General features: G+C 34.3%; 1 protein-coding gene across 5 annotated transcripts in view; it reads right to left on the bottom strand.

Moving 5' to 3' along the window:
- agla (amylo-alpha-1, 6-glucosidase, 4-alpha-glucanotransferase a) overlaps positions 1 to 19,174 on the bottom strand; it is a 104,304-nt gene that overhangs the window by 62,050 nt on the left and 23,080 nt on the right. For 4 of the 5 annotated variants that reach the window (XM_028811132.2, XM_028811134.2, XM_028811135.2 and 1 more), the window contains exons 7-13: positions 18,208 to 18,319; positions 14,268 to 14,394; positions 13,808 to 13,910; positions 13,602 to 13,699; positions 10,022 to 10,161; positions 4,848 to 5,035; positions 3,343 to 3,466 (exon numbers count right to left, since the gene is read on the bottom strand). In XM_028811132.2, coding sequence (XP_028666965.1) covers positions 3,343 to 3,466; positions 4,848 to 5,035; positions 10,022 to 10,161; positions 13,602 to 13,699; positions 13,808 to 13,910; positions 14,268 to 14,394; positions 18,208 to 18,319 — 892 coding nt within the window. Of the gene's footprint in view, positions 1 to 3,342; positions 3,467 to 3,797; positions 3,922 to 4,847; positions 5,036 to 10,021; positions 10,162 to 13,601; positions 13,700 to 13,807; positions 13,911 to 14,267; positions 14,395 to 18,207; positions 18,320 to 19,174 lie in introns of all 5 variants that reach the window. The other variant, XM_028811136.2, reaches the window with a different exon arrangement.

Genomic DNA, 19,174 nt, shown 5'->3' with positions numbered 1-19,174 from the left:
ATTTTGGGGGGGGGGGGGGGAATGGGGATGAGGGGGGGATGTGATACTGTTGTCACATGCATACAATGATCAGACTTTGCCATAAAGGTAAATAGCTCCTTTAACGATGCAGTTGGCATGTTTGTACCCTCTCTGAGTAGTCTCCATTTTGCTTTATTACTCACTTTGGTGGGGCAACCTGCTCTCAGCAAGGTCTGGGTGATGCAACATACTTTCCCCTTGGTAACAATAGTCTCAAATGTGCTTTCACATGTAACACAAAGCCTTTGAAACACTTTTATACTGATTTGACCTGTGCCTGTCCACCTTTCCTCTCATAGTGGATTCTTAGCTTTTAAGCACATTTGCAAACTGTGCAATCTTGTAGAAACAAAAGATTTTATTTTAAACTAATCAAAATCAACACAATTGATCACTGACAGGAGAAAATTACTTTGTTTTGTAACCTGTACAGTGACTGGTCATATCTGAACATGTTTACAAATGCAATTGAAAGAGGGCTGTTCACTTATCCAAATAAGGTACTTTAGTGCAGTAATATTAATTTTTGTTCAGAATGTTTTATTTTCACTTAGTTAATGTGAGTTACTATGTGTGAACAAAAAATGAAACATGCTTAAATTAATGTGTCTTTATTTTCAGAGTACCTATAACAGATGCAATTTTTGAAATGGGTTGTGACTCTCTATTATCTACAAGGTAGCCGTAAACAGCAAAAACCAGAAAAATCTGACATCAGCATGCTGACATTGCTCATTTGACAGCAACTTAGAATATGCAATATATATGATGCAGATATGGTCAAGAGGTTTAACTGGTGTTCAGCCAAACATTTGAATAGGCAAGACACATCATCTGTAACTTGTCACTTGAGTGACTTTGAAAGTAGTTGACAGATTTAGTTTTAACATCTCAGAAAGTCATTCAGGGGCTTTTCACGTACTACTTTCTGTAAAAGTTGCAGTGAATAGTGAAATAAACAAAAAATGTGGTAAGTGTTCTATCACCAAAAAATAGTTTGTTAAAAGCAGAGGTCAGAGAAAAAATAGCCAGACTCACCCAAACTGACACAAATACTACAAATACATTATACTTATTTACCATAGTGATGTGCAAAGGAGCATGTTTGAATGCATAATGTGTCATGCCTTGAAGTGGGGACTCCACTTCTGTCAGCGGGCACATGATCACCAACACTTGACGACTACAGTTTGGAAAAAATATTACCTAACCTAGCACATCTCGATTTCTGCAGTGATATACAGATGGTGGGATCACAATTTGGCATAAACAACATGAACTTATTGATCCAACCTGGCTCGTGTCAATGTCACATGCTAGTGAAAGTAGTGTACGATGGGGAAAATGTGTTATCTGTACACATTAGGCCTATAAACACTAAATGAACTTCACAGTGTACTTAACCATTGCTACTAACTAAATACATCCCTTAATTGCCATAGACTTCCATCTTCAAAAGGATACTATCCACAGCATAATCTACCATGTCATAAGTCATACATCACTTCAAGCAGTATCCATGAACATCACATGAATTCAGTTTGCACTAGTGGCATGCATGGTTCCCACAATCCCAATCCAGGAGAGATTTGTGACATATTTTCATACATTAAGAGTCTTTATCAGAGATGTACAGAAAACAGAGGATGCAGAAAAGGGTTTTCGAGCAACAGAGATGTCATCTGATGCACACACAAGCAGCTAGGTAATGCAGCTCACAATGGACAAGATGTATACTGAGAGTAGCACCAAAACCATTTTTCTTCCTGTAAAAAGCCAGTGCAGAGTTACAGGCAACCAAAGCAGGATCTTCCACTAACTGCAAGTTTCCACATGATAGAGTTTAAAGAGAACCTACTACTCAAGAACGTTATTTAAACAGCAACAACAATTGTGGTTCCCTCTTCTAAGAACCCACAGACATATTTTATCAATGTGGATATACACAACTGACTGTAAATGTTCTCAACACAATCTGCAAACATGTTTCTCTGATGTGAGGTAACAGTCCTGGATTTTCTTATTATGGAAACAGATGACAGGAACAAAATAGATCTCCTAAGAATTTTAGTGCAAATCTAAGTTTAAGAATTACAGTATATTGATCTTGCTCTCCCATAATTGCTAATGCTGAAGATGTACATAAATTTTCACAAAAGTTCTTTGCCAAAATGCTACAAAAATTAAAAAAAACAATATTCACATATGCCAAATACAATTAACAAAGTAAGAAAAGGTAACAGTTATTTCCACAATGTAAAAGATTTGGCTTTATAGCTTGTAATGCCTTCAACAGGTATGAACGTTGACATGGCTCTTCCCTAATACTATTAAAGCTTATTTTACATTTTAGAAAAATTTTTGACAGGGGTAAGATTTAAAGCAACATAATTAGGAGATTTAAACAACAGTACCTTTGGTGCACAGCCACAAATAAATTAAATATAATTTTATTTCTAAATAAATAAAAAAATAATGGGTTGCTAGGCACAAAAGGGCTCTGAAAATGAAGTCTGCATATCAAGAATCACATATGCAGTCACTACCAAATACATATTTCGAAAAAGTAGATGGAGTACAGTATGTGGTACAGACAAAGCTGATCAAGATTAGCCAGTATCATTAAAAATTAAAACACTGAAAATGAAGGCATTAATATTTAAACTAAGTACTCATATTATTTCATTTCCGAAGCTTTCCAAAACACATTGGGCTGTATAAGAAAAATTCAACATTAGGCAGTTATTAGTTCACCAGCACGGTCCATCCAAGTAGACAAAAAAATACTTTTTTTTTAGAGTGCTTTAGGGATTTGGTTAGAGGGTACAACACAACATCAAACAATAGTTGTAGATCATTACAAGTCCAGCAACATAACGTAAAACGAAATCGCAAAGTATTTTTAAAAGATCACCTTAAACTTCTTTTGATGGAATACAGCATAAAAGAAAATCAGAAAAGCTATGTCTGCACCCTGAGAGGTATACAAAGTGTTTGATATTTTTTACAAAACATTTGTATAGCTTAGAATTTCATTGGTCATTGACAGAATGTGAAAAAAAATATTGTATGATATCACAACAAGGAAAGATCAAGATAAATGTAAGTTTGATGATTGGTTAAATAAAATTAATGAATATATTTAGATTGCAGTACATTTTAGAAAAGAAGAATATCAAAATACTTATGACTAAACAAAAACACAAATTGTTTCAAAACTGTAATATTACCACATAAACCTTTTTTCTTAAATAAGTAGTTGATTTCAACCACTCATTATATAAAGTAAAAGCTTTGTTAAACAGAAGTATGCAAGCCTACCTCGTATGAGAGAACTTATGCCAAGTCTAGTCACAAAGATATTGTCCAGCTCCTCGCTTCCTGTGAACAGCTCAGCCACCACATACAAATTGGGCCGCAACTCTCTGGCTCTGTCCAGCATGTACTGCAGGCAGTAAATTAAACATCGGAGCCACAGTATACAGTATAAACAAAGAAAAGCAGAGCAAAAAGGTGCCAAGCTAGGCAGAATATGCAAGAGAATGAGAAGCCATGCAAAACAATAAAAATAGTTAGAAAGAAAAAAGGAATGCAAAAGATTTTTAGAAAATAGGATGAATGTGAAGAAATTAGTCAGGGGAAATAACATTCAGAAATATAAAAATATATATAGAGGGAATAAAAGCAGAAGAATAAGAGACAAAATGAAAACAGATTTAGCGTCATGCTTTCAGCACCCTTTACAAGCTTCTTTCCTGCTTAACCGCAGTTAGTACCTCTGATGAGACTTGTAATTCCAAGACGATTGACAAAGACATTGTCGATGAGCTCACTGCCTGTAAAGAGCTCAGCTATCACATAGAGATTGGGTCTGACAGACCTAGCCACTGCCAGCATCTCCTATAGATCATAACACAATTCAGTTTGGAAATTCTACTACTTAAGTCATCATAATTAAAATATAAATGTATTACTAATTTTAAACTTAAACTACATTTATATTTTACTTGTATAAAATTTTACCACTTATATAAGAGAGGAGAAATTTGATGTGAATAAGCCTTTGTTAAGCAAATGGCTAATACTTGTACATTTTACGACTGCTGTTAACAATTGCCATCAATTAAAAGTATAGTTCATTGACAGCATTTGAAACATATAAAAATACAAAAGTATGAAAATAAGGAACTGAAAGAGTTTAATGATTAAATGAAAAACAATGTTTTCCAATTTAGAAATACACAAATGTTTTACTATTGTTTTCTGTTGTCAATTTAAAATAAATTTAAACACTACTGTCCTTTCTTCTAACTGTATAGATTAGCTGATAAAGAACTTGTGATAGCTGCAGTCAGTCTGGTTACTGTACATCTACAGATTTATGGAAATATTATGGAAGAATGTTTATTTTAAAGCATATATTTTCAATGACCATAACATTTACATTTAATGTGCTCTTTTGTTTTAATCAATGTAAATGAATGCTTAGTTTACTGTATATGTAGGTTTTGGCTTGCAATTATGTACTAAATGATGGCCTTACTTATAATAGACAAATAATCACATTTTCTTTTTACTGTCAAAATTAATGCTTAATTTTAAAATTATTCCAAACTAAAATCAATTCTCTGAGCTGTACTTTAGAAGAAGAAATTTTCTTGAATAATTTAAACAGTATGAAATTTTTAACAAACATTTACTTAATTTTTCACATTACAAACTTTGAATGCCAAACAATTTATTTCTAAAATAAATATAATATTATAAGAAAGATCTTCAAAAGTCATTTACTAATAAAAAGTTAAATGTGGTAATGAATGCTCTACCTCTGCTACATGAAGAGGAGTGGAGTGACAGTTGTCAAGTCGCACACCACAGAAATATTTTGCTGTGATTTCTGTGTACTTCCTCATGTGATCCCAAAGGTAAGGACAGTCTTTTGGAGAATTTCCATATCGCAGTTTTACACTGTCACCCCAACAAATCAGCTCTCTTCTGAGATAAACATTTGAGCCTTAAAAGTAAATTAAAAATATATGAAAAGTGATAATTAAAATGAAAACAAAACAATCACTCATATTTATAGATACATAATGTGCATTTTTTCAGAAGAAGCAATATAAAAAAAAATATATGTCCCTATTAACAATAAAAAAAAAAATTGAAAAAATGCATGCATTTTCCCAAATTCAGTTCAAACCCACACACGCATCATAAAGAGAGATCATCCTCAAAAGTCCAAACCCATATAAGCTGTACACTGTAACAACAAAATCAGCAAGAATGTGATAAAAAACTGATTTTATACATTATAAAAAGCTGAAATATTAATACTGCAACAAATATCATAGGATTATATTATTTAATAGCTGAATCTTGTAATATACACTTAATCCCTCTCCACTTTAATTCCATGTAATTTGAATTAAGATGGTTACTTGAAACAGAAAGACGCATCTTGCGATATTAAAATTTTGACTCAAAATCTCAATAATCTCATTGTAAATGTGTATAGTGACAATAAAAGGCATTCTATTCTATTCAAAAATAGTTAAGTGTTAAGCAAATATACAATGAGATCTTATAGTTAGAAAAAATAGAAAAATTATACAATTTACATTGTAGGTTAGTTTAAAGCATAGCAGCAAAATGGATATCAAATGAAGTTAAGCTTCAGAATTAAGTCTTATAAAAATGAAAACAGCAGCAGCTAATGGCTAATATACAGTTAGCAGTCATATTGTGAAATTGTTCAAGAAGGCTGACACAGGCACCCTTAACCCCAATGAAGGCACTCGGAGACTCAGAACAGACAGCAGAATTAAGCTTTATTGTACGGTGCGCATACAGACTCACTTAAGATGGAACAATGATCCCCCAGTAATGGGCACCTTTTACTTTTACCACAATTCTTATCATTTCAGCCATTATTCTTCCTCATCTGACTTCTACCATTCCATTGCACTAGTCCTGCCTCTAATTAACTCCACCAATAATTCTTAGTTATGGGGGTGTCAAACCCCTCTCTGTTCATTATTTCTGTTTGACAAGGCTTATCGTTGCTCCCTTCTAACTGGCACTTGCCAGCTTTATTTACAGCCAAAGAGTTCACATTCCCTTCTCTATGCAAGGGGCCCATTCTTCGGCCCTCTAGCATGTCTGACCTTTGGCTTATGAACTATTGTTGATTTAAGGCTTAGACAAAATAATAAAAATATATGTAACATAAGCCTTTTTAATTGTAACTCTTACATCTTAATGCTTAGTGAAATATTATATCTGCTTTTCTCATGTGTGTAAAATACTTTTCTAATACGTGCAAATTACCAATTTTAATAATACAATTTTCTACAAAATCAGCTTCAAAGTACAGATTGACTCCAACCATTCAAGGTCTGCAATTATTCAATAACCTAAGGTAAATGATACTGCAAAAAATCAGAATTTGTTACACCAATACTTTTGAATTATATTCATGTATCTATTTTCAACACTTATTTACATTTCAGAGTAAAATTGGACAAAAAATTATTACTGAAGGGAAAATCAGTTGTTATATTTGTTGCGTTACCTTTAATTAAATCATTCCTTATTAGCACTATTATTATTATGATACCTTTTTTTCCCCCTCTTTTGTATATTAAATCTTTTTTGCACTGGAGGCATTTTGGAGCATTCTTTGCTTTGTCTCTCTCACCGTTGCTGTGTAGATTCATGCAGCACAGCATATCCCCGGTGTGAAATACATGTGCTAGTAGCATTTAGACACAAAAGTGGATAGCAAAAAAAAAACAAAAAAAAAAACTAGGGTACAGCTGCATATGGTGTGTATTTACGTAAACTGTGGTCACTTTCCATGATAATAAAAACTACATGTCTCTTAATTACACTCAGTACATAGTACATTCTTTTCTTTTGTATTGGCATAAGTTCACACCCTTCAATAAAAATCCTGCACTGTAGATCTTTTAAAAACTTAAATACTACTACCTATAAATGCTACCAAAGATAATGTGTATTTTCTGTCTATCTAATTATATGTCACCACTTCTGTTTATAGTTTTGATTTCTTTATTCACACAGTGGGAGACACAGTAAAATTTTTCAATTATTTAACATTGAAACCCTCCTCCCAGCCCAGTTTGTCTAGGGTCATGCAAAATATTTTAACTTTCTTTCTTTCTTTTAAAATTCAAAGTTTTCCAATGCCAATACCAACAAAAGTATGACCACTGTTCACAGGTTTGAAAAATCTGGCATAAGTATTTAGTTATTTAAAAGAAAGACATTTGTGAACACTGTTTTCAATCCAGAACTTCAGCATGGAACTTTTAAGGTTTAAAATTACAACAGCAGTAATACCTCAGTTAATGAATCTGCCGAGAATGACACTCCTTTATAACAAAGTCAGAATAAAATGTTCTACGGTGCAGCACAAGTTCATGTAGCTGTCTGCTAGAACACCATGGAAGTCATTGTGCAGCTCCATTACTTGTAATTGTCTATTTTTAGCATTGTTATTGTGTGTACTGTGGAATAAAGTTATTTTATGCAAGTGCTTTTTATTCCATGAGTGCTGTAAGAACTTTAATATATTATAAAGTAATAAATATAATTTGCACAACATGTCACAAAATGTAAAGCAATATCTTTAGAAAATAAATGTAGATTATAATAATGGTAGAAGTTGGATAAAAGAAATGCCACACAGCAGAATCATTAGGGTTAGCAGATGGCTATGAAAGGAGCTGGTGTATAGTGTATGGATTGTGAGTACTCACCTGAAAGTACGATGCACTCCTCTTCTTCCATTGGTGCATGACCACCAGCAAGTCTCCTTAAGGATCCCAGTATGATTCGGCTCACAAAGTTCTGAAAAGTGAGGCAGACAGATTTGCTTCTGACCCCAAGTGAACAGTGTGAGGCACAGCCGGCAGCCTGAATGTACAGGCAGGAAATAAGGCTATTGAGAGTTCATGGAGTAGCACAAAAGGAGCCACGGAATTCTGGGATGGCAGCAACATGTACAGCAAACCCCCCCATCTTCAATCCCCCTCATTACCATAGGTACATCTACCTCTGATAATGACATTTCTTTTAACAAACTAAAGTCCTGAAACATATCTTCTTCATTAACCAAGGTATTACTGCAGACTCAGCAGTTAAAATCTGATTACAAAAAAGCATTTATTACGTTTTATGCCTATGACTATAATAGATTTGACTTTAAAGCAGACTAATATTAAACTTGTGTTGAAAATATTTAGAAAGTTATGTATTGGGCACCCCAGATTTTTAAGTATAGTCAGTGAACCTTGTTAATAAATATTCTAAAACTGAAGTATCAGAAACTGTGATTAAATGTGTCAGCCTAAGAAAAAAATGGTAAAACATGAAAGCGCTCCATAAAATTATCTTATGAATTGGAGGGGTTCTTTCTGCATATTGTCAAACAAAGAAGAGGAATGATGATCAAAGGAAATCTTTTTCCATATTAATACTGCACTTACAGTAAGTGTGGGATAAATACATATAAATTCCAATGAAAATTGTGCTATTACTATTAAATAATTAAACAATACAAAGGAAACATACAGCTTTGGCCTCTGCATTGTACATATTTTGTCTTTGTATTATGCTGTTTTAGTCTCCATGTTATATATAAAAAAAATATAGCAAGACTGAGAAACTCTCAAGATGAGCCACTAGACTGACTTACAGTTTGAAGAAAGATTTAAGGAGTTGAACCTTTACAGTTTTAGGGAAGAAAATATTACTGAAGTGAAATTATGCAAGGATTATGAAAGGGTTTAGTACTATGGATCCCTGCTTTTATTTTAAAATGAATTGTTCAGGTGCTTTAAAGTATTTCTTCACACAGAACTACGGACAAATTGAACAATTGAACAAGTAGAATAGTAGGTCGTGGAAATTTTCAGAAACTTCAAACTAAAAAAAAAAAAAAACGTAATTTTGAAGGAATTAGATTTGGGAACTTGCTGGGCTGATAGACCTAAGTCAAAATTGTTCTAATGAAAAAACATCCCATTTAACCAGAAAGCTTTACAAAGGTATCAATAGTACAACATTTTAAGTAATGAAGGAGTGATGTCAGTAAGCACCAGAATGACAATGCTTTTCAGTTGCCAGAAGGAAGGAGAAACCGTTAAAGGTACCAAATGCATGTCTTCCTTCATAAAAACAATGCCACAGTGTTCTGACTCTTTAGGGTCAAGACTGTGCCAGGCATTACAGGGACATCAGAAGTCAAAGGGAAACTCTATTTTGATGTCATTGGCCCAAATGGAGGCCAGCTCCTGACCTGGAGGTGGTTTGGGACGGACTGAAACTGACCCTTCAAATATGCTGAGACTTAAATGGAACTTGGAGTCAGAATAAAAAAAGAAAAAGGTATAAACTGAACAGAGGTGATAGGAAAAGACGGAATATCTGCTAAAGTGTAAAAAAAGTTTTTTTGCTTATTATTTTGAGCTCTCCTACTTGTATTTATTTAATGAAATGCATTTGTTCAGTGCACTTGTGTCTGCTTGGAGTCATTCTAGGTTCAAAAACAGTTCACAAGTATCCCTCCAGTCTACACTAATAACACCATGTTAGACATAAAAAGATACAATATAAATAGTATTGAATATAAAATAATACAAAAATACATGATTTTTCTTTTCTGTTTTCCACATTCTGAAGAAGACCAATGAATCTTTTGATGTAAGCTGAAAATTTCAGATACTAAACATAAAGTATTTTTATACGGTGTCTTCACTCATTCATAAAAATGTAAGTGGCAAAAATACAACACAAACAACAAGATAAAGTATAATACAACATTAAAACGTGTATGATAAAGAAGATGGGAACAAACATTGAGGAGTCTATAAAAACAATAACCAGTTGTACACAGGCATAGTTTAACAGTATAAGTAGAAAATTACTTGCAAGTAGAAAAATCATGGATAGAATACAGGATGTATAAAAAAGTCACCTGGTTCAGCAAAATTCCTGAGAGGATCATCTCCCATTACCCAGCCATTATGTGCCAAAAAGTGGCAAGCTTTATCAGGTTGGTTCAATAGCTTCTCTTCCTCAACCAAAGACATATCCTTATAACTATATGTGAAATATCTAAAAGAAGACATTCCAAAGGTTACATTATATACGTGAAATTATATTATATTACACACATACATACATATACATACACACACACACACACACACACACGCACACACACAGGTTAAATCCTGTTATAGCGAATACCGCAGTAACAAAATTTTCAGAATAACAAACACATTTTTGGGATCGGACAAACATTCATAGAACATCATGCTAAACGAATCTCATTTTAACAAAAATTAAATCTCCGAGTAATAAATGTTTTTTCAATCAAAAATAACCACCGAACATAATAATGCGATGCAAAAAAATACTTAATGCCACTCCTACACTTTCCATGCCAAGTCTCGGGAACCCTACAATGGGTTGTCTCAAAGAGAGAGATAGTCAGTTGCAAAATTTCCGGTCTTGGGCATGGTCAGCAAGTGACATCATACATACAGCCAAATTCTGAGTCATTGCTCCACCAAGTGTCCGTGTGGGTAGTTCTGTTGTGTGCGGATACAATACTGTTCAAGAGTTTCAGAGTGGTTCTCAAAGTTTTATTTGAGATGAACAAAAAAGTGAGAAACGGCATCAATTTAGACTAAAAGAAAAATTAACAATCCGGGAAAAATTTGATTCTGGAATGAAGAAAAACGACATGGCAAAAGCATTTTGGAATTGCGCCTTCATCTTCATCTAGTGACTTGCTTTCATTCTGAGTTACATACATGTATTGTTATTAAAAAATACATCTAATGTCATAATTTCATTATGTATTAAAACCTGTATTTCTATTTTAAAAAAATTATATCTAATGTTTCATTTTATGTCTCGTTTTTATTCTGCGTTCATACCTGTATTTCTAATAAAAATTTTATATCTAACGTCTCATATTCATTTTGTATTTTATCTGTATTCCTATAAAAAAGTTACATCTAACGTCTCATTTTCAAATAAAATATTTTTTGCAGTTTAAGAAGCACTTTTTTTTTTATATAGGTATTGTCAGTTTTGGGTCATGAGAGACAGGAAGATGAGTCCAGGTTTTCAAGAAAAATATAGGTATTTTATTACTGAATAAAGAAGACAGGTACAGTCGCAAGACTTCATTCAGAATAGGAGCTGTTAGGAGCCATGGCATGGGCAATCGTCCTGCTTTAGCTCCCATCTTCAGATTAGAACAGGGGTGCCCAATATGTCGATCGCAATCGACCGGCAGATCAGAAAGGTAGTGCAGGTAGATCGCGTTGCATTCAAAAAATTTTTTTTAAACATTAGTCTATATAGCCTCCCTATGGCATTTGCCACTTTACTGACATACAGGGCGGCTAGTCTGAGATCTCTTTTCTTCTAACACACTGGTCATCCCGCACGCACGATCAAACGCGCAAGCTATTGCAAAACTCTGGCTGTGATCTAGTTATCCTTCCAATTTATATTGACTAAAGAAGGGATTTAAAAGAAAATTTGTTGTTTTGGGGGGGGGGGGGGGGGCTGGGTATGGGCTGGATGTGGAATTGGAAGAGGATTTTTTTCTCAAAATGTCACAATCAAAGTACGTTTATCTGATCTGTCAATCTATCATTGCTATTCCAAAGAAGGAAAATGTGGAAAGGCACTTTTGAAATGTTCATAAAAACTATGAAACTGACTTCCTTCCGAAAAGCGATCTGAAAAAGAGAAAGGAGAGGGAACTAAAATCGCAGTTAATCGGACAGCCATCATTTTTCACTCAGCTGAATTCAAAAGCAAAGGCAGACACACCGAAGCATCGTTCCGGGTGAGTCACTCGATCATTAAGCATAAGAAGTCCTTCCAAGATGGAGAGATGATAAAAGAGGTCTTCTTTGAGACAGATGGCTAGGGAGAAATTTCTGCTGAGATTTCAAGACCCCTGACCGGAGAAAAAGGAGTTTCTCCTTGTCATTAAACATGCAGAATACAAGCAACTTAATAACGATCAATGGCTGCTAGACTTGGCATTTTTTTCCGATCTGACCAACATGTTGAATGAGCTTAATTTACAACTGAAAGGAAAAGAGAACTCCATGGTCAATATGATTAGCTCAGTTAATGCTTTTAAACGAAAAAATGCAACATCTGTCCTCAAAACTGCAGCGCCTTGATTTGGGGAACATCCAAAACCTCGCGTCAGAGCCGCAGACGCAATGGAAGGCGTGTGCGCAACTTGACAGCATACGCTACACAGAGCAGATTGAAAATTGCCTGCCAGACTTTGACAGACGGTTTCAAGACTCAGCTTTACTTCAGCCAATCGCTACATTTAAGTGCTATCCATTTAGGGCAGATGTTGCATCAAAAATTGCAACACTGTTTCACCTAAAACTCCTCTACAGTAGAGGACGAGATTTTGACACTACAGGATGACATTCAGCTGAAGTATGGGGCTCATGGACAGTTTTGGAACTTACTCACAGAGGAAAAGTACCCAAACATGAGGAAATGTGCTACCTCCTTGACTGTATAATTCGGCTCTACTTATTTATGCGAGTCAGCCTTTTCCCACATGAAGATTATTAAATCCAAATACTGCAGTGACCATAAATATATTGAATTGTTATTGTGCCATAAAGGTTATTCAGTATTCGCAAGGAACGACAACATATATTTTATGTATAAATCATACTCAGTGTATATATTATATATATATATATATATATATATATATATATATATATATATATATATAGCATTTTTAATGTAGGTAGATCATTTCGACCTGGTCATTTTAAAAGTAGCTCGCAAGCCGAAAAAGTGTGGGCACCCCTGGATTAGAAGAATACCAGCAGCTCGGAATCACAGCTGTGGCAGATGCGGTCTGGAGAAGACAGATCAGGAAAGTGTGAGGAAGAGCAGATCAAAGCCCGGTGTTAAATGTTAAACATTTTGCGACAAGCAAGGTATGCGGTAACCCTGATCCTGCAGAGGACAACCAATAGCTTTGTCCTTGGTTTACTCTTTACCAAACGCAGCACAGCAGTTACGGAGTTGTCCATTCGCACCTGTATACGCTATACGTATTTTCCTCATATTCACAATAATGAAATTTCCGTTGTAATGAAATATTTTTATGGACCCGTGAGTTTCACTATAATGGGATTCCACCTGTATGCCCATACGCACACTATATCTATATGATCTGCAAAGTGGTTGACATTTTTCCTGTTTTCTAAAACAATGCTGTGAAGAAAAAAAAAAACATCAGTCCGGAATTTGCGATAACTTAAGCTAAACTTGAAAACTAAATTAATCCACGCTCATTTATTCAAAAAAGAATTTATAAGCAAAACTGGTTTAAACAAATCATCTGTTTAATAAGGGTGAACAGTTATTTGTTTGTATGTGCACTGTTGTCAAAACATAATAATTTAAAAGGGTAACTGTCTGGTTAATGCTAATATTTTTTTAATCTTAGTGATTAATTCCAACCATGCTGTACATACCGTGTCACTATAGGATCTTTCCGAGTAACTGGGCCCAGTTTAGGACCATGGTCTGCAAGTCGTTCATAAGTGACATTACCAAGAATGCAGTTTACAGCCTAAAAGAACAAATGAAATATTTTCTCTTTGTTACAAAAACAAAGAATAACTTTAAAAGTAAACAAATTAGGTATATTTTAGCAAGGAAAAAAAATGAAGACACTAGCCTGTTCCTGGTGATATTGAACTTCCCTATAGCGCTCGCCATTCAATTCTTCCAGTCTTTTACGGAACCAATTGCAGCATTCTTCAATTGCTGAAGGACCATTGCTTTATTATTTAATAAGGATTTAAAAAATTAAGATATTTTAACCATTTTGTAGTGCACTGTTGAAAGCACATATCTAGAGAATAAATTTCAAAGATTCATTTTCTGGCTCACTAATTTTGTTAGCTTTAGCAATTATAATTTGTATATAAAAACATAATTAGTATAATGCAACTTTTAATTTCTTGTTTTAATGTTCTTTTACTATTTTTATTACATTACTAAGACACACAAAACAGCTAAACCAAAATATATTACTGACGCTCCATACAAGAAGCTTGAAGGCAATAAAAACTATTACTATGTCTTAGAAAAGGATTAAAAAACACATTGATTTTGACATTTCATTTACACATTACCTGTTTGGAACGAATGTTTCCAATGCTAAGTTCAAATCCACAGTACTGCCAAACCTCTTAAAATTAGGATCTTGAATAATTTTTAGATGTTGCTTGGGATCTAATTTGCCCTTAGTTTTATGTTTACCTGAATTAAGAAAAAAAATGCATTTTAAGCTGAATCAACATTCATTTTTATTCTATAAAGCCAGTTCTGTGGTAATATTAAATATTTACAAAGGACACAGCAGGCATTATTGGTCAACTTAATAGACTATCTGCGACAGAGCACAATTTTCTCATCATAATGTAACAGTTCAAGTCATAAAATGGAAGAATAAAATAACTACTATGATCTGTTGTCATTTGTTATTTTAACCTGCAATATGTTTAAGCAAATGGCTATTTAATTTTAAAAACACTTTCATATCTAGGGGCGCAATTCAACTTGCGAGCAGTAAGATCACTTCACACTGAAAATGATATGCTTGCATGTTATTATGGGTTGAGTAGGCCGCACAGATCCTCCAGCAAAAATATTGCTACTTTAAGAAATATTTAAGTAAAGGTATTCAAAATTTAAAAATATACTTGAATATAAAAGTATCAGGTCAAAAAGCTAATCAAGGTCTCAAGTTACTTTGATTAAAGTATTGAAAATCTTTACATTAAAAGCCCAACAAAAACACACAGTACATCTCTCAGTAAATTAAAAGTACTATTTCCAAAAAAAAACTAGAATAGCCAAAAAGAGTGATTAATAGATACTATAAAAAATTGTATGCATTTTACACAAACCAATTTGTTTTAAACTGCTAACGAATCTATACAAATGGTTCAGCTCTGTGCAACTAAAACAACCCTTTACATTTCAGACCTCCACAGAAGCTTATTCCCACCATTCTAAAAAGAAATTATTTCACAGAAATATTGTAGCTACCTGTTTTAGGAAAATGTTCCACTACTCACTCTCAATTAACAAAATACATTTCCTTTCTGTGCTGTGGAATAAGTTACATCTATTAATCTTCCATTGCGTATAAACCTTAAAACAGCAATAAAAACCCTGCTTAAAACTAACTGTATACATGCAACACTGACTCATCTGATAGCACTGTTTATAAGCTAGGAGTCTACTTAATCTGCCACTGCAATTACACCTATGGCATGCAGGCAATAGTTTTGCAAAATACGGCTATTTATTCATTTTTTATCAAATGACAATAATGAGCTTCCGTAGCCCTATCTAAATGTTAACAGAGATAAATAATAGGTAGGTACTCTGCTCTGATCCACATTGTAAATACTGACTGAATTTGGAGCTAAGAGGGCAACTTGAGCTACTTGACAAATCCACCACAGCACTAATTTTAAAAGCTACTTAACTGGATTGTCTAAAAAAGACAGATAGTGTGTTTTTAGTGATTTCCCTTTAATGTTTGGTAAATGTTGTGACTTACTGACAACTACATCTGTGACTGACAGACAGTTATAACCTTTGAGATACACAGAATAGGTCATTAGAAAGTGATGAGGCTACACTATTGGTTCTCAGTTCTAGAAAGGAAGACTCACTGATAGCTGAAAATGAACAATTAAATCCACAGAATAAGCCAGCTGATAATGAGGAGTTGGAAATTGTTCTTCACTGTAAAAGAGACTTGAGGAAGTTAAAACAAAATGTGAAAAATTCTAATGTCACGGAAACAAGGGTATCCACAATGGAGTACAAGTACAATGTGTCCAAAGACCACTCTAAAACATACAATTTGTCCTGAAATTTACTAAAATACAAGTAACAGGAGTATAGGTAAGGTGTTGCTGACCACCTCAGCATGTATGTCACGTTGTCCTTTCGCACCTGATAGTGCTGCGATTCAAAACTTCAGTAGTTGCTGCTTCAATTTAGGTAGCTCATACTTAATATATTTTCCTGAGTAACAGGCAACATAATTTACTTAATATTTAAATGTCTATTGCTGAATGTTATCACAAGATGATGCCAGAAGACAACAATTAGCTGATGCCAATCAAGACACATGAGTTAATGTAGGGAGGTGCTCAGTGCAAAAGAAGCTACTAGGTGAGTGACTCTAATGAATACACCGACAATTAAACAAGCTTGCAAGCACATTATGCAAACAGAAAAGAGTTGTGAAAATCTAAATTACAAAAAAATATTTTTCCTCCAATTTTACTTTTTCTTTTTTTTGTAGTTTTCAGAGATTTTTAGTTCTGTTTTTTGTTAACAATAGTTTTCACTTTAATTTTTGTTAATAAGATTAACACTGTTTCTAACATGCACTTTAAATTGCTTTGCTTTCATAAATAAGACTGATTAGGTAAAAAGGAAAAGTAGTGCAAATTTCATTTAATATTTATTAACGGAAGAAATAATGATACAGTGGAACCTCTAGATACGAGTTTAATTCGTTCCAGAACTGAGCTTGTATAGCGAATTTCTCATATCTAGAACAAACTTCCCCATTGAAAATAATGGAAATCCAGTTAATCCGTTCTGCACCCCAAATATATTAACATAAAAATCAATTTTCCTAACAAATAACACTGATAAATTATATATACTGTAGTCTACCTTTAATAAATAACACTGGTAAATAATATAACTGATTATTAAAAGAATCAAAACAGGTGTCCAAAGTGCAGTAGAGCATTCAATAAATCTTTAAATAAATAATCCTTAAAACAGTTGTGAAGTGGAGGTTTAAAATACACAAGAATAACAATCCTTTAACACGAGGTTAAAACGTCAAAAGGATGCCATCTTTAAAAAACAGATGACAATCGCCGGTGCTTCTTCTCTGTTAGCGTCTCACCTGCGGGCTCTGCAACAGGCGAGACACTCTTAATGCAGCTGACCTTCTCTACACCGTCCTGCTTCAGCTGTTTGGCTCGCCTGTTCAGCTACACGCGAGCCTGCACTTGCCTGCCTGCCTGCCTGCCTTCTCCTTCTCTCTCTCTCTCTCTCTCTCTTTTCTTTTACTTTTTCTCCCCCTTAACCGGCTCGCGCTTCTCTATATATGCGGGGAGGACATGGCAGCTGCAGCCCATCAGCCACAGGAACAATCATGGATATGGGCAGTTTCCCACCTGTGCACTTAAGTGAGAAACGCAGACACCGCAGATCGCGGCTCGCAACTGCTACCACGCCCCCTTGCTAAGCCGCGAGCTATACCCACAGCCTGGCTCGTGGCTCGTTACGCGAACCAATGCTCGTATTTAGAGCTGAATTTTTCGCTCATACTTTCCTCGTATTTTGAATTTCTCGTATACAGAGGTGCTCGTATCTCGAGGTTCCACTGTAGTTGAATTAAAAACAGGGCTCTTTACCAGTGAATTAAAGTGAGTATTAAAATCAAATGCTCAATGATTTTGTGAACACATTTCCTTTGTGTGCCCTGCTCTGATTCATTAGAAAAAATGAGTGTATTTTGCCGATTGTGAGAATACAACTGAATGACTTGGTGTGTATTATGTAACACAGGTAATGTGAGATTTTCTTTTAATGGGTTGTTTAATACTGTCTGCTGTGCTCCAGCATTGGTCTCCATTGATGGCCATTCTATCAATATGTTATCACTGTTCTCCAGGAAAATATGAGACTAAAAATAATTCCCTGCCATTACTGCAAATCAAATGGGGTAAGCAACATAAAACAAATTTTTGAATACATGCACATTTTACAAATAATAATATGAAAAACTGATTTACAAACATACCTTAATTTTACACATTTGTATGTGTAACAATATTTTTTTAAGCATTCTAATTGAAGCATTTTCAAAATAATCACAAAATACTGCACTGAAAATGTAGTGGTTTTAAAAATTATTCAACATCGATCAGTTAAGGACTACCTATGTCATTAAATTCACAGTTAATTTGAAAATATATTACTCCTTTATATAAATTACACTTAGGAATATAAAAACAATTTTACCTTGGACAAGGAGCGTTTTAAACTGCTCCACGGCCTTCTCCACATTTACTTGGAAAAATTCCCACAGTTTAAGTTTAGGGTAAACATCTTCCCATATTATTTTGCGTATAGCCTATGGAATAATAAATACATTGTTTAAAATATATAGCTCTAAAATACACCTCATACAACCATAATTTAAATACACTGCACAAGAGTCGTGATGAAAAATATATATATATATTTTTATTTCTGGTTTACAGTTGCTTTCTAAGCACATAAAGTAGTGATGGGAGGTATACCGTTTCATACCGAAAACTGCTTTTTATTTTTGTTATGATATGGATTTTCTTATACAGCAACACCGGTTTAAATAGCCTAAACAATGTTCAGAATGTGGCACCGTGAGAAATTGTTTAAGGGGAGACCTTTTTCACTGCTACACCGCTAAACATGCATGCAACAGAGTACATGTGTTAGTGGAGGTATTGAGTGGTGAAAATGGACAGAGAACATTCCGAAACTGAAGCTGTAGCAGACGATTTTTGCCGAAAAAAGGAGCTGTGTCTGTTTTCTGGAGATACTTTGGTTTAAAAAGGTCGGATGTGGACCAAACTCTGAAACTGAAGCTGTAGCAAACAATTTTTGCCGAAAAAAGGAGCTGTGTCTGTTTTCTGGAGATACTTTGGTTTTAAAAGGTCAGATGTGGACCAAACAACTATTTACTACAAATGCTGTCGAGCTAAAGTTGTTGCCGGAGGTGGCAACATGAGCAATTTGCTGCACCACGTTAGCCACAAACATACTTTAGAGTACCATGAACGTATGGAACTAAGATTGGCACCCTCCATGTCCTCAGGTAAAACTGAAAAAGCTAGAGGACACTCAAGTCAGATGTCACTTGTAGACATGTTTGCTAGAGGTAATGCCTATGACAAAAAAAGCAAGCGGTGGATCGTGTTATCCAACACCATTACAATCCATATAA

This window comes from Erpetoichthys calabaricus, chromosome 10 (assembly GCF_900747795.2).
Source record: "Erpetoichthys calabaricus chromosome 10, fErpCal1.3, whole genome shotgun sequence".
NCBI classification, from domain to species: domain Eukaryota; kingdom Metazoa; phylum Chordata; class Cladistia; order Polypteriformes; family Polypteridae; genus Erpetoichthys; species Erpetoichthys calabaricus.
This window is presented reverse-complemented; position numbering and strand designations above follow the sequence as displayed.